Raw genomic sequence first — 15,934 nt, 5'->3', positions numbered from 1 at the left:
TCGAAGAGGTCCCGAACGTGCCGGAATATGAGCCGGAGAAAATAGGTTACCTAGTGAAAAGATAGTTTTACCTTTGGTGTTTTCTCGTTATTAAAAAGTATACGTGCTGAGGGTGGATACGTAATTTTCAAGCTATGTTATTGGATCTGAATGGCTCATTGGCTTCCCGGATCCCCTAACTACAGTAATTCACTTATTCACTAGTTCTTCTCACGCTTTGGCTGGTCTGAAATACATTTATTAACCATGGATAGCATTAACATTTTTAAATGAGTTTTACGATCATGTTTGAACATAATTTTTTTTTTTGAAAAAAAAGACGATTTTATCCATGGCACTACCTTCCTTTTTGTGGACATTTTCTCTTCTTTTATAAAAGGGAACCCCTCAAGTCATGGACCTTTTGGACTTTCCCATCATGGCCTTTTTACTAGGATTGTCCGATTGTGGCAATTTCTTGTTAAGAGTGCTCGCAATATGAACTTTGAAAATCAATTGGGTAGTACTGACGATCGATTTTGCTACATCAAGGATCAAAAGTTTAAACACTAACAATCAGGAAAAACACTTATGCATTAACTCGGGTATTGGTACAATCAGACGTGATTCAAGCGCCTCAACAGCAAATACAGCCCTGAAGTCCTTTCACTCAATCAAAACTTTCAATTGGTTCATCTTTACCCCGTTACAATCAGGGGAACAAAACACTGAGCCTAGTAAGTACAATTTGTAATTCAAGTTAGTGACTGGTATAAAATAGTTCTGGTTTCAACAACCTTCTTTGTCAAATTTTCGGATATCTTACAGGACTTTATACATCTTAGAAAAAATGCAAAACCTGGAAGAAAAAAAATTGACAAGACATCCAGTAAGTAAAGAAATTGTGTAATGGAGGAAGTACAGCTAAACAATATAGTACTCTATAGTCCAACATTTTTAAGGATGTGCTCCACAAGATATGAGTCATGCTTTGGTGCATATAACATGAAACTAGAATGAGCGAGATGCACTCACCTCAATGAAATTGTACAAGGGAAAGCATGTACCAAAATTGGCTTCTGACATCCTGAAATTCTGATTAGCCATCTCCAAAGAAGCAATTGATTACTACACTATACACCATTTAACTAGCTTCTGAACCAAATCTCTGCACCAAGAATTCATCTAGTTGACCCCAGTTTGGTGTACCAGATTCACTCATTTTATCAGAAGGCAAAGATCTAATGCATCCAAGAATGTGCTTGACATCGCGGCAGAGCCTGGTAGACAGTGAGAAGACTTGTTACTCTATACAGGCTAATAAGTACACACAGATATATCAATTTGAATGGCATTACCTGTCCTTGGCTTGTGGTGTGCTGATCTCTAAGCGTGAAAGTGCTTCCGAAATTTGTGAATGAAAAATTATAATCACTTGCCTGAAAAATAGAAACAATATTAATCATTAGTTTGTAGGACTAAGTTTCATGACCAGTTACATAAATAGACTGGTGCTCTATATGAGTGCTGGAAAGGAAAACGAACAAAAACTGACATGGAAGGGCCATCAAAATTTGTTGTGTTCTCTTTAAGAACTTATTTCCACATGCTATAGCTAGGATTATAATCCCAGAGAGATGGATGTATGTTCTCAGTATAGATTACTAGATACAGAGCCAAAGACAAAAGGTATTACAAGTATTTAAAGATGAATCAAACCTGAAAATTGCTTGAACATCAACCTCATGTAATGTTCGAGTTAGAACACGTTGCAAGTATCCAACTTCCTGCGTGAGTTGGTGAGGCCATAACAACCATGTAAGACAAAGACATTGCTGAAAACCAACACTCAAAAAGATGGGTCAGAGTTACATTTACCTTGGTAAGTGATCGAGCAAACTGACTAGGCTGTGGGTCAGACTCTTCTGGTCTATTCCAGCTCTCTACGATTTGAGGCAACCCGCGTAGATGAACCAATAACCTTTCTCTCATGATCTGGACCAGCTTAGTATGTATTTCATCTCTATGAACCTTATAATCCTGTTTTGAATTTAAAATCAAGCCATAAGTGAACAAAACATCAATTTGTATTAAGAATATCTGAAATATTAAACATCAAAGGATATTAACAACAGACATAGAAGCACCAGTTGTGCTGCACAACGATAAAGAAACTATAAGTCTTGATTATCGTCTTTCCCTTGCAGATAAAACATAGATTTAACAGTGAAGAAAAAAGAAGACAATGCAAACAGTACAAATATTTTTTTTTTCTTATAGTTATCTATTAACTTCGTCAAGCAAATTAGAGGTTTCTTCAAACAGATAATAGAAATTAGCTTCTGCTGCATGTGAAACTTTCATAATGTAAAATAGTACCCTTACTTAGTTTCCGAAACTATGGAGAAAAAAAATTCACTGCTAAGAGTATAACAAACTGAATAAACAATGTGGGACCAGGTTGACATTGTTTCATGATGTAAGAGGACACACCTGAGCGACTCGATCAATTTCGGATAGCAACATTGCCTTTCTTGTCTCAGGTACTTTAAGAAAAAGAATTTGCCTGAGTTCTTGAAGCAAATAAAATAACTAAAGTCAGGACATTCAGAAAAAAGCCTTATGGTCAAAGCAGAAATTACTCAGAATATATATATATATATAGTACGACTGAAGAGTAGATTATATTAAATCTTTAAGTGGAAAATACGTATGGCTTGAACCTTGATATAATAGTAGTCTATGAAGTACAAATATTGCTTACTACAGAAATCAAAAACATACAAGTGAATGCACGTTATCAGAATAGGCTCTCAAGTCTCAGGGACTAACTGTTAGTTAAAATAACCTACCAGGAATAATAGCATATGTGAAACTGATGACTTGACTTGCCAAGGCCAAGTGTTTAGAGGTGATTGACTTCAGACCAGATACCTGCAATAGCACATATGATCTGGTTTAGTTACTACATACATCAGAAGAAACCATTCAATAACAAACAAAGATATGCAGTATCCTACTATGACCAATGAAAATTATCAAGGTGACTAATAAGGTCCTACAAAATTAAGAGAGGGACTGTAATAACTAAAAACAAATAAGGTTGATGACTTATAAGGTCAGAGAAGCAGTTTAATTGTTGAAACATGTGCATACATAAAAAATAAAACAAGATAACACAAGGAATTTTGCATAACCGTACTCACTATCTATACCACAGTTTCATAAAGTAAATTGGAAGTGCATGTCAACAGATTACTGTAGAAAGTTACCTGCATGGCACCAGCACCAAGAACAAGCTGACATGTTCTTGTATTGAAAAATTTTAAAATTTCAACGATGCGATGAACAACTTCTGAGGACAGTACTGGAAAAAAGTTGTTCATATCAATGTACTCTGACAACATCTTTGTCAATATCAGACCACTGAAGAGAAAAAATTAAAGGAACATGGAATTACCGACTGATACAATAAAATAAGACTCCAAGTATCGCATTAGCTTTACCCAAAACACAGTATCGGCAGTGTATACTGTATAGAGTAGATCTAAGAAAACGTATAAAAATAAAAACACAGTTCAACAAGGAAACTAACCAGTTCACCATGTGAAAACCAACACCTTTGTACAAAAGGGTTTGGGAAGTTGATTTTCCCCTCTCCTTCATGTTGCTATGGTTGTTCTGAGCCACAGAATTTGTAACATCAGCCTTAATCTTTCCAGCTCCATCAGCAGAAGTAGACTTACTCAGTCCAGTTATATCCGTAGATAAGTCAGTTGAACTAGTTCGCTTAATTTGCTGTTCTGTAATTGTTGGTCCTGTATCCACCGCATCTGAACTACTGTTGCTTCTGGCCACCCCAGTGTGGTTTGTTTCCGAACTACTATGGATAGCATCCAGGTTCTCAGTTACCAATGCTTCAGAACAAAATAATGAAGTGACAATAACCTGAAATTCATCAGGGACATCTACTTCCACCCACGTTTCTTGGTCTAGAACTGCCTTAATCTTTGTCATCTAAACATACCAAGGCGCAAAGCAGTTACCTTACAGTACCATACCACGTAAAACTGAAATTATATACGAGTAAGCACAGTTAGAACTAACCCGTGATTCATGCTGATAATCGAGGAAGGCCTTTGCCTGTGACTGTAGTGTTCCTCTAATGCTAAATCCTGGCCTTCCCCCTATCTGCATACGATGGGTAAAATTGAGATGCATAACACAATGTCTAATTATAAAACTAGAAACAAATGGAAGATGCAGCAAAAAGGAATGCAAATGGAATAAAATAAATAAAATAATTTACCTTCTCGGTAGCAGTTATAAACTCTTGTGTGATATTATATATGCTCAAAAACTCCTGTAATCTCAACTTTGGATGAAGAAGAGCACGAACCCCAAGTAGCTTTGCCCATCTTCCCTGAGCACCATCACATGCTGCAACAACGGCTTCTGTGTTTTCTCGTAACACGTCAGCTCTGTTTAGAATCAATGTTTCAGAATACTGTATATCTTTGGGAACATTTCAAAATTAGAACTATATAAACCGAATTTTCAAATGGAACACATGACAAAATGATATAGCAGATTTAAAATTGGACAACAGTTTTGAGGACAACAATTCAGAGAAGGTATTCTAAATCTAAACCTATATTCACACCACCATCCCTTACGTGAGCACTATCATCAAACGGAGCATATATCATGTATTCTACTTTTAGAATGATATAAGTTTCTTAAATAATATATCAAACAAGGTTATTAATTATGAGAACTTTTAGGAGTACAAGTTCGAAACAAGGCAAATGCCAAAGAACTAACATGATCAAGAGACCAGACTTCACCTAAAATTCTTAGATGTAGTAGAAGGACTTGTTGCATCATTTGCTTTTCCTTGGAAAGAAAGGGCCTTCGCACCAACTCTTGGAGATGAATACGACTTCAGCAAACCAGTTTGGCCATCACTTTCATGAGCTGTTTCTGCAGCCTCAGCACCAGCTGCAAGTGCAGCAGCTACTGAATCAGATGCATAGTGACCATCAAGGTTGCACATAATCCATTCAATAGCCTTCTTTACTTCAGCAGACCGTACTAGATGTGCCTGCATTCACTAAAATAAATCATATGACATCACACTCAAATAGTGATTTATGCTAAAAAAGATAAATAGGCACAAACTTTGAAAAAAATCACTCAGTTATATATTCCATCTGTTGAGTGATTACACAACTAAAATGTTAGCCTAAAAGAGATTCTATATATGTCTCTAACATCCCCAGTGAATTTAACTACTTGACTCTAGCTTTAAACTAAGTCTATGTTTTTAATATACAGATATGGAGGAAACCTGTATCATTTCAGTAGACATGGGTCCCTAATCTTAACAAAGAGGCCAATGACAGACTGAACAGACATAAATCAAGCTACGAGCTCCAGGATATATATAAAAATTAAAAAATCTAAAGCACTTCTACTTTGTCAGTTTTATTACTGCAAGAACAGGTGATACTATGTTAGGTTGAGGTTTGCGTGTATAATATATTCATCCAGAATATTAATATTTGAACTTGTTAATGGGGTTGCATTTTCGATCATTTTGTAGGACCCAGTTAAATCAATTTTCAAGCTCAGCCTAAGCTGTTCATAAAGGGTAAAAACTTGTTCGCATCCCTAATCGTCGTCATCTGTTAAAAAACAGTAAGTATAATAGAAAAGCAACAAACACATTACAGCCATTCCAACCCAAAAGAAAATATAAGAAAAGTCAGGCAAGCATAGTCTAGTACACATACCCTTACAATCAGAAAAATAGCACTTAAAAGTTGAACAAAGCTTTCAGATGACAGGCTCCTCAACTTGCTTGCAAGTGATGCACCAATACCTACATCACGAGGTATTCAAAAGTTAAAGAAAAGTACATCTTAAAAAGCAAAGGAAAAAACCCCTGCATCATGCAAATTTTCAGTCTTTTGCATACAAAAATCTGATTACAAAGTAAACATAATGACTTAAAATTATCATCATCCACTAATCTTGTTACAGCGAAGTTTTCAGTCTTATGAGACGAAAAGAAACAGTATGACAGATTTCTCACCGTCTGCATCTGCAACTCGCTCTCCTGGTGTAAAATCAGATTCCAGAGGTCGGGAAACAAGAATGGGAAGCAGCTCTGCAACTGCATTCTTAATAGCATTCTTCATATCAGCTGTAAGTTGGTCACGATATAGCCTCAACACAGCAGGGAGCTTAGCCTGAAAGTTTAAGGGATACAATCAGACTCCTTTTTTTAAAAGGGAAAAAAAAAAGACATCACAATGCACATGCACAGTTGATAAAAGCATGTGAAACCGCAGCTGATAGTTGAATTTGTACACTATGGTGAAGATTATTCTAGCATAATGTTTTTGTAAGCCCCAGAAAGCCATCCATATTATGTGCTCCTTATGAAAACAACTTTTTAAAGTAAATTAATTCTCTTTTATTTCCTCTGCTCTCTGGTTTCCTACTGTGATGCATTGATACGGCAGAAATTTTAAAATGATGTATAGTATTTGTATCCGATATGAATACTCATTGGATACACCTTGAATACGTATCCAAACTTATTTTGACGTATCTTTGACTTTGGATACGCGTTTGACCAAATAGACACTTTAGGGATATGTTTTTGGATACATTTTAGGGTCATTTTTGTCTTTCTTCATCAATTAATGATAAAACCATATTCTTTTAATTCCTTTTAAAGCTTATATCAAACAATTTAACTAACCTCTTTTCCATTATTTTTATATGTGCAAATTTATGCCAATAGTTTCAATAATGTTTATATTTTGTATATATATTATTTTAATAATTAAAAATGTATCCCGTATCATGTTTTTCTTGAAAATTCACATATCACGTATCACGTATCTTCGTATCACGTATCACGCACCCCGTATCTGTACCCATGCATCATAGGTTTCCAAACCATGGATAATATTATGAAGTAATTACTTGTAGTTAATCAACCATAAACACTCACTGTTCTAAGCAATCCAATGATGATAGGAAGAAGGCGATCTTGATAATTGGAGGTTTCTTCATCGTCCAACTTAACCTGACAGTAACAATGTTAAAGTGATCAGTTCACATAGTTGACTCATCAACTGACTAGCAGAATTCAAATAAAAGAAAACAGACTTCAAACTGAAGCAGCCACATGGCACCAACACATGTACAAGCTTAACTATGAGGTTTTGGGAAGCCATTCTACAGCCTAGATTGTTTCATGGATTGAAATATTGAGGTACGGAAACTTTGGTGAGTGCATAGAAGTGGAACTGCAAAGAAGAGTCAACTCTATGATATGGTTTTCCCCAATCTATGCAATGCAACCCCTCCAGGAAGAGACTTGAATTCTCTATAAAGAAAAGAAAGACTAAGAGATTGGAGACAAGAGTTGAGTTTTACTCTCACGCTAAAACAAAGTAAACAACTTTCAGACAGGAAGTAAGCAAATGTAATTGAACTTACTTCATCGTCTTCACCATTCATGAGAATGGATGCTCTTGCTTTTTCTCTAGATATAATCATAGTGTCTGTCTCTCCAGCATCATGTATTGAAGCATGCATAAAGTCTGCAGAAAGAATGCTACAAGAATAAATTTAATAAGTTACTATACACAGGTCCCATATCAGCTAAATCCATCCAATTTCATAACTAATGCCACCATTTCGGGAAAGTACCTGTTTATGGAGTCAATTGAAGCTGCTACACGATCCCTGAGGTGATGAAAGCAATGTAGACCAGTAAGATCATCCCCGTCCTATTACACATATAGAAACTTCAATAAGGAACATGAAACTGCAGTTCACTAGACTGTTTCTTTTCAAGTACATTAGCTTAGTGGCGGAAGATAAAGGAAATGACAAATAAAGCATACCAATAAATGTTGAAGGTAGTCTGTGACATCTAAAGCTCCAGCACAATCTGCTGAGGCAACAAGCTGTATGACAGAAAAATGTAGATCAGCTTATGTCAAGAAAGTGGCATCCTATAGCTGTAAACTATGACTATACAAATCACAATGCAGCCAGGTTAGGGCATGTTACTTTTATTCAGATAATCATATATTTCTGATTCTACTAAGAATTCTACAAAAAGGCCAGCGTACAATATTACAACAGAAGTAGAGAATGGCACATAACTTCACAAACTTGTTCAACACCAAGAAAAGAGAAGAAATGCCACGAAAAAGAATCCTCGATCATAAAGACTTCCGTAGATTAAGTCTTAGTAAGGTCTATTCGAAAATACTACTGTTTCATTCGCTTGTCCCTGCTATGTGCCAACCTATAAGAAGTCTCATATTAGGAGCTAGTTCTGCCTAATATATCCAAACATAACCAAGTCTTGAAATCCTAAGCATCAGTTTTTTTGTGCTCTACTATAATGTCGTAAACAACAACCACAACTTTAAAATTCTACACTACACAGCTAAATATTGTCATAAACATACAGTAACCGATATACATTACGAAACTGAAGAGATAAACAAGAAGGAAAGTGCCATGGAATACCAGTTTGAGTGTCGAAAGAGCTTGATTGACATGGAGAATCAGCCTCAGCTTCTGTTGAAGAGCCAGCAGATTACTCCTGGTGACATTGAGCTCCTGAATCTTCCTAGCAGAGTCCACCAAATCCACATCCAACAGCGAAATGGTCTCCTTGAGCTCCCTAATCCTATTGCATCCCTCAACAATCTTGACATCCAGGTCCTGCAGCTGTCCCTGAGCCTCGAAGAAGGAGTTTGATCGGAGAGAGATCTCCTTCACCAGGTGAAGCTCCACCACGTCGAGGTAATGCGACAGCTTCTCCTGGAGGACTAGATTCTCCGACGCGCCGGAGAACGGGCAAGCCGACCGGAATGTGGCGCCGTCCTCCAACGCGAAATCCTCCTTGAAATAGAGCGACGGGACCTCCCGGAGGCAGGCGACGAGAGCCTCGCCCTGGCCGCCGATGGAGTCGAGGTCGAGATTCTCCTTCTTGACGTGGTTGAGGATGTCCTCGAAGCGGCTGTAGTGATCGGAGATGGAGGCGACGTAGGGCTGGAAGTCGGATCGGGCGAGGGAGTCGGCGGCGGATTTAGGGAGGAGGGGGAGGAACTCCGGCGGCGCGACGGAGGCGGAGGAGGACCACCAGGCGGACCAGGAGGAGGAGTCGGAGGCATTCGGGTTGTTGAGGATGGAGGCGAGGCTCTGGCTGGTGGTGCTGGAGCTCGGGTCGGACATGGAGTTGGATCGGGTGTGGGGACTCTTGTTGGAGTCCATGCTCATCGTTCTCTTAGAACCATTGCTGCTGCTGCTCATGTGTTAGAAGGAGAGCGAGTTAGGGCTGAGTTGACTCGGAGCGAGTTGGATAAACCTCCTGGTTTGGTGATGAGGGAAAATGTGAGAGGTGGATCTGGGAATTGGAGTGTGATCGTGAATCTGTGGAGAGAATCAGAGAAAGAAAGAAAGAAGAAGGAAGAATAGTGAAACAGGTTTGAGGAGGGTGGAGAGTTAGTGATGATGCCCGAAATGCAACCGGGTTGACCCGGATCATTTCACTTTGAAGCCCAATATTTAATGTGGCAGGACCAAATTGAGATTTGTACTAAACTGGCCCGAGTCCACTACTAACAAAAAGGAAATTGCCCTTTAATTCGATGCCCTAGAATAGGCACTAGGCATTCTTTTTCTATCAAAAAATATTCATGAATCAATTCCTAAATAATTCTCGAAAGATCCAAAGCACCCTATAAAATCTTTAACTACCATCATAATAAGAAGATTTTATGAAATCTGCCAAACCTTTTTTTTAAAGAAGAAACGATGCAGAGTCTTATATTAATAAGATGGGTAATGTACGAAATAATATGAACACATTTCACTCTTACGGATTATGAAAAAACTTAAAATGTGCATAATAACTAAAACGTTAGAGACTAAAGTGCTAACTATCCATATACTGAACCTAAAAGTTTATCTTGATATTATTATGTGAACACTGGTTGAGAAAATTTTCAATTGATTTGTCTATATCAAATTATATGAACACTGTTATAACAAATTGTATAATATAATTCGTTTCATACAACCGTGATCTGATCTTCTTCTAAAGGAATATAATAGAAATAGAGTTGACAACCGGCAGTCCCGTTCAAGGAGCAAACAATAAGCTTCTGAGTTTCTTGACAATATGGTGTAAGGAAACACAAGAGAGATCGATAGAATTGAACTTAAAATGTTGTTCTCCATAAGGATTAAACATTAATTCGATCAGTTAAACACAACAATCCGTGTACGAAACTCCCTAGTATGTCACATAAACTCAAATTCTGCAGCATAAAGTACGTACGATGTGTCTGATATATCCATAACTCCATACATAGTGGTTTAAAAACTAAAGCTTAAACCTGCAAAGAGAACTATAAAATGTACCTGGTAGCAAAATGAATTACTAGTAATTTAACAACGGTTCACGGTTGCACTGGGTAGCCCTAAACGCAGTAGTAGTACTTGGAGATTGTGATCCATTAATTAATGGAACCATTAATTCACACGAGAAGGTCGATTCATATAAAGTTAATTCATTAATTCTTATAAGGGATCGACTGATCGAGCAATGCTAGGGGTTTAAAGAGCCCAATAGAACGATAGAATCATACAACTATTTTGCTTCTTAAAAAGATACACATCTACATTAATTACCAAAAATAATATGCAAAGATCTTTATATCATCCTTGATCCTCGTCTATGCTCTTTGCTCGGTCATGATCGAGGAGCTTGTGCATGTTCTTGTTCTCTATACAAGTTATGACTACTGAAGTTCGAAATCAACGTGGCATTGTGTCTAAAACTCTAAATAATCCAGAGCAATAGCTTCACTTTTCAGTCTGTTCCTTAGTTCCACATTCTAATTGATTTAGACAAGAAGATAATACCAAGTTCAAGTACATACCCTGCATTATTATTTACAAATTATTCGACTTACAAATTAATCAAGCACGTTACAATTCTACAACAAAATACACCTTCAGTCTAACTATTACAACATAGGACTATAACCAAGCTAATCGGATATGGTCCCTTCAGAAGAAGCATCAGTGTCAATGATAATCAAGTTATCTTTCTCAACGCGAGAAGAATCCTTCCTCAGTTCAGTGATCTCAGGTGTCGGTTCTGTTTTGAAACAAGGAGCACTACTAACTAATGGCTGTAGGTCAGATTCTCTTGAACCACCATATGTATGCTGCATCTCATTCCTTTCTGCACAACGTAATTCGCTGGGATCCAAATCAGGGCGGGTAATATTGGATGCATCAGAATGGGCAAATGCGAAAGATGAAGCGGTTGGGGGCAGAATTGACGCCCTCAGACTTGGAGGAGAAGCAGTAACAGCTTCTTGGAGCCACTGGGGCATACTACCCTTCACTCCAGTATTGCAAGCTGAGTGAAGTTCAGTTGATACCAGCTTGCTCCTTAGCATACTATGACTTCTACTCAAACTATGAAATTCGTCCTCTTTATGTTTGCTCCTTCCACGAGACACCCTCTTTGGGTGACTAAGAGGCATGTGGAGGTGTTCTTGACCATCGTTGCACATATAAGTTGATTTGAATTGTGGCTTCCTCGAGACATTACCTCCTGCTAAGTATTTTTGCCAGCTGAATCCTGCTTGGGGACGCAAGAAGTTGTGGAAGATAGTACTGCCTTGTGCTCTTGAATACTTAACTTGAGGGCCATACATGCTACTCAACAGTTTTAACTGTTCCTCTGTCCATCGTAAAGCTAAGTCCCTTGCCACCCTCCATGGTGAGAAGTGCAATCTTGGATCCATTAACATAGCATTCCAATTGTCCCGTCCATATCTCCTCACACCTATCCATAGAAAATCCAACTCCTCTTCAGACCACATGGCATTATACGGCTGGAATATGTCATCAAAACTGCCCATGTCGTTCGAAACTCCTTGGCTTGCAATGCTATCGTGCATCATCTTGTGTCTTAAAACTGATGATAAATGGCTTGACGAAGATTGAATACCTGCATCATTGATAAAGTCTCTGGTTCCAGTGAAGGAGTTGAAGAAAGGAAATGTATTGGAACAGGTGTTGGTTGCACATCCTGCAGCTGAAGGTTTAGTTGGTAAGGATAGACCTAGATTGAGTAGAGATCCTTGTTTTGGTTGATTATTATTGCTTCCCAACTGGGGCATTTTTATCTCCTCTGAGGCCATATAAGCAGTCACCTCAGGCTGGATCATCACTGGGTGGAAAATGTCGCTGGTTTTGTCTTCTGAAAATAACTGGAATCATTTCAAAAAGAGAAGAAATCAATTGGCAGCCAACTTATCCTCATAAGTAAAAATGCAAGACTCATTAAACGTACCTGCAGACATTTTTGCTTTGAGTCGAAGTTAAGAGTAACTTGATCATAATCTTTGCAGCAGGCACCAATTTCTGAAGAATCAATTCCATCGTTGTGTAACAGAGAAGCATTAGGTTCTACTCTCTCTATTTTGACAGCCACCATTTCTGAAGGAGGTGGTTCATGTACGACAGTTGCAGAACTTCTACTGGTACAATCGAACAAGCCTGGAGTATGTTTTGGCGTAGCAGCAACATGTTGCTCTTGAGAGCTCAAGTTTAAGTCAGCATTCAAGTCCATAGTAAAACTGTTTGAATCTGGTACAAGTAATTTAATCAGATAACTCATGATGTATTGTTTAGATAATGAAAAAGTGACTAGAAGAAGTTCCAGGCTCAAATTCCCAGAAAATTACTGAAGTCCTACCGGTGCTGACAACAGACAGGTTCAAATTAGGAAGGGATCTGCCCGAATGAGAGGTTGCTGCTGCTTTACGATCATCATCACTTGAAAAAACTTGAGGTTCCTCTTTTACCAGTTGTAAAGGTACAGTTCCAGAAGAGGAGTCTTTCATACAACTTAATGAGGTTCCTATAGGACCCCTGGACTCTTCTTTGACATCCATCAAAGTTTGAGCACTCTGGTCAGGAACTTTTCCTTCTTGCAAAGCTTCTTCATTTATTGCCCTCTCCTTATGCATCAAACTGTGCAGACATGGATGGTAAGTAACTAAAGAATAACATATCAATAACTGTTTAGTTCTTAAGTTAATGCCAACATACACATTAGACCCAGTAGTCGATCCAGCATGAGAACAAGTAATATCAATAACCTGTCACAAAGCAATGAGACCAGTGATTACAAATTATATAGACAGAAATGAAGCATTAATAACTATGTTACTGATATTTGGCAATTTAAATCATATGCACATGGATATGTAAATGAAAAATTCTATACTGTATTCTATTTACCATTTCCCATACAAGTGTTGTACAGATTGTTATGTCAGATATACATGTACTCCCAACTTCCTCGGCCACATGCTGTAATTTATAAATCACACAAATGTATACTTCATATTGATTACCTCTTTGTAGGGATTTAGATCTGCTCCAGGATCTAGAGACAAGCTTTCAATGGAAGTTGCTTCACATGAAGTGGTTCTGGCACATGCAGAGTTGTTTGATTTGGTTATCACCAAGCAGTTATTTTCCACTTTTAGTGATTTCCTTGGTATGTGAGACTCATCCATATCCTTTTTTCTTTTATATCTCCGGTGGAAAGTATGTAATGGGGTTTTCCACTTGGTTTTTACCAACAAATCATCACTTGAGTTCTCTAACTTAACTTCAGCAAACGAATCAGTATTTTCCAACTTCGAAGAGTTCAACCTTAATGAATCATCATCAAAGCTACTTCCTCTTCCATGTGATGACAATGGTGGTGCATATCCAACAGAATCAGTGGTCATCTCAGTGACATTCCCCTTTTGGGCAACTGACCGCTTTCCCACATTACTATCATCACCCAATGAAGCCGCAATACACCCGCAGCTCAGCATTATTCCATGACCAGTATGCTAAGAGAGAAGAGGGGAAGAACAGTACATGTCAGTAGGCGTTCACAAAATGAATTCTTTAATTCACTAAGGTCCCCCTAAAACAATATCTGTTTTCCTTGTTGCATAAAGTAGAATACCTTGAGGCGCATATCTATGCATTCAAGATGATACGTCTGAAGACATTTATCACAGTGCATCAGGTTACCCCCAAGACAGCACACCACACAAAGACGGCATACCTGCAAGAAAAAAGAGAAATGAGATAGAAGTCATAGAACAAGCAGAATTGATGTTCATGAAAATAACAAATCTTTAATCTAATAAATCTTTTTGAATAAAAATCTAGTGAATCTACATTCAATAGTTCTTCAGTTAGCTAACTGCCATTCCTGTACATATATGTGATATTTAGACTGTATGATGCATAGACATTGACATATGGGATGTATCTCACCGCAGTCTTTGTTTCATGATCTTCTGATGCATTCCCACCAATCAAGTGCACTTGCATGTCCGGCTTAGACAAATAAGTACCCTTGTTAGCCTGAGAATGTGAATTACCTCCATCTTCCTGTGGAAGATTATTTCTTGAGTGGCGCTTTCGCTTGTATGTGAAAAGCACTTTGCGGCTGGACATTTAAGCTTCCAAATTATATCTTATTGCAATTACAAATCTAGAGCAGCTGCACTTTTCCCACATTAAACATTTACTCCTCCCATATATGTTCACTCACATTTTTACAAGCCAGAAAGGCCTACAAAATGAAAAGGGAATATCCCAGTAATTGTTGAGCTACAAGTAGAAATTCAGTGAAACAACAAACAAACAAACAGATTTCAAAATCATAAAACGGCGGTCACCATTATGAGGAACAAAGCAGAGACAGTGCTAATACTTTCTACCTCACAGTTGACATGAGTCTAATATAAATCCATTGATTCCCTCTATCTGTTCTTGAAGTATAGTTCTTCAATGATAAACCATTGAACGTAAAAGTATCATGTACACCTATAACCGAGAAATGGGAATTCTGAAAAGGCAGTGCTCAAGTGCGTACTGAAAATTTCCAAGACATATAGGTAAAACACTAAAACCTCACCAATAAATATCGATTACACGTAACCCGCATCTAATTGAAATCAATTTTAAGAAACCTACTTCAAGAATCACCAGATATCATTGGTTCCAGCTACTCCAACTCACCACACAGTCAAAAGTTCGAAAACTCATCCAAACTCCAAAACCTATAAATGCATTCATGGCTTCTTACACACCTCTCACTTGGTTTCACTAACCAACTACAAAGAACCTCAACAATACATGTCCAATTCCACACATTTCTTAGATGGGTTTACTAACCAAGCACCCAAATCCTCCACTAATCACCCACAATTAGCCTCATGTTGCAAGACACACAAACCACAAAGCAAATAGCTTCAAACTATAAAAATGAAGTGTAAAAAAGCTGCAAGCTTGGAAAAAGAGAGAAGGATAACAAACCGGAGTTGGATGACGTCGTCGGCCGGCGAGAACTTACGTCACTTTCGGTGCTTCTAATTATTCAAGTTTCCTGTTTTGGGTTCAAAGACAGAAGTGAAAGACATTAATGAGTGAGAGACTTGTGACTGACTCACTCATCGAGACGTATCTGTCTCTGCGTTTTTCTGTTTCAAAAAAAAATAACATTTCTGAAAAGCCGCACCCAGTTTCTCTCTCGAAGTCGGTGAGCGGCACGCGTCCCAAAGAAGCCTTACAGAAGAGCTGTGGGGCCCCGTGTTGACTGAGCATGTGATTTCCACGCGCGGGAGGAGAGCAAGTGGAATAGAAGAGGGGGGGGAGTATCTCAAACTTCTACTGTACCCGCGCGCCGTAGAACACGCCACCTCGAAATGCCACGTCAGTGTTTTATTCCCGGGCTTGCACGCGTGTAGGGTCACAAGTACGATCCCCCGGTCAATGTTCGGTCATGGTTTCTTCCGTCATGGGAATCTAA

General features: G+C 38.2%; 2 protein-coding genes across 4 annotated transcripts; both read right to left on the bottom strand.

The window, feature by feature from the left end:
- Positions 1–629: 629 nt before the first annotated feature.
- LOC126798272 (vacuolar protein sorting-associated protein 54, chloroplastic) lies at positions 630–9,462 on the bottom strand. Its single transcript, XM_050525188.1, has 19 exons — positions 8,545–9,462; positions 7,908–7,970; positions 7,711–7,790; positions 7,498–7,615; positions 7,007–7,081; positions 6,077–6,233; positions 5,775–5,863; positions 4,827–5,083; positions 4,289–4,460; positions 4,087–4,170; positions 3,575–3,996; positions 3,252–3,405; positions 2,832–2,913; positions 2,473–2,552; positions 1,858–2,019; positions 1,699–1,766; positions 1,338–1,418; positions 1,015–1,259; positions 630–838 (listed from the first exon to the last, which is right to left on the bottom strand). Exons 1-18 carry the CDS (start codon positions 9,331–9,333, stop codon positions 1,124–1,126), a joined length of 3,069 nt encoding a protein of 1,022 aa, XP_050381145.1. The 5' UTR covers positions 9,334–9,462; the 3' UTR covers positions 630–838; positions 1,015–1,123.
- Positions 9,463–10,921: 1,459 nt separating this feature from the next.
- Positions 10,922–15,556, bottom strand: LOC126798844 (uncharacterized). Of its 3 annotated transcripts, XM_050525909.1 has the most exons (9): positions 15,442–15,556; positions 14,395–14,695; positions 14,078–14,179; positions 13,467–13,958; positions 13,159–13,208; positions 12,803–13,080; positions 12,398–12,693; positions 12,053–12,314; positions 10,922–11,887 (listed from the first exon to the last, which is right to left on the bottom strand). In XM_050525909.1, the coding sequence occupies exons 2-9, from the start codon at positions 14,575–14,577 to the stop codon at positions 11,079–11,081; spliced, it is 2,472 nt and encodes an 823-aa protein (XP_050381866.1). In that variant the 5' UTR covers positions 14,578–14,695; positions 15,442–15,556; the 3' UTR covers positions 10,922–11,078. The 3 variants fall into 3 exon arrangements, with proteins under 3 accessions (XP_050381866.1, XP_050381864.1, XP_050381865.1); XM_050525907.1 differs by having other exon boundaries at positions 10,923–12,314; XM_050525908.1 differs by having other exon boundaries at positions 10,923–12,314; positions 14,395–14,623; positions 15,442–15,539.
- Between the last annotated feature and the right edge of the window lie 378 nt (positions 15,557–15,934).

The sequence above is a fragment of the Argentina anserina genome, chromosome 6 (assembly GCF_933775445.1).
Source record: "Argentina anserina chromosome 6, drPotAnse1.1, whole genome shotgun sequence".
Taxonomy (NCBI): domain Eukaryota; kingdom Viridiplantae; phylum Streptophyta; class Magnoliopsida; order Rosales; family Rosaceae; genus Argentina; species Argentina anserina.
This window is presented reverse-complemented; position numbering and strand designations above follow the sequence as displayed.

Coding starts and splice junctions, on each gene's coding strand:
- LOC126798272 (XM_050525188.1), bottom strand. CDS start 9,333: ATGAGCAGCAGCAGCAATGGTTCTAAGAGAACGATGAGCATGGACTCC. Junction 4,171..4,288: donor TTATAACTGCTACCGAGAAG/GTAAATTATTTT, acceptor CATCGTATGCAG/ATAGGGGGAAGGCCAGGATT. Junction 3,406..3,574: donor GGTTTTCACATGGTGAACTG/GTTAGTTTCCTT, acceptor TTTTCTCTTCAG/TGGTCTGATATTGACAAAGA.
- LOC126798844 (XM_050525907.1), bottom strand. CDS start 14,577: ATGTCCAGCCGCAAAGTGCTTTTCACATACAAGCGAAAGCGCCACTCA. Junction 13,959..14,077: donor GCATAGATATGCGCCTCAAG/GTATTCTACTTT, acceptor CTTCTCTCTTAG/CATACTGGTCATGGAATAAT. Junction 13,081..13,158: donor TCGACTACTGGGTCTAATGT/GTATGTTGGCAT, acceptor ATGTCTGCACAG/TTTGATGCATAAGGAGAGGG.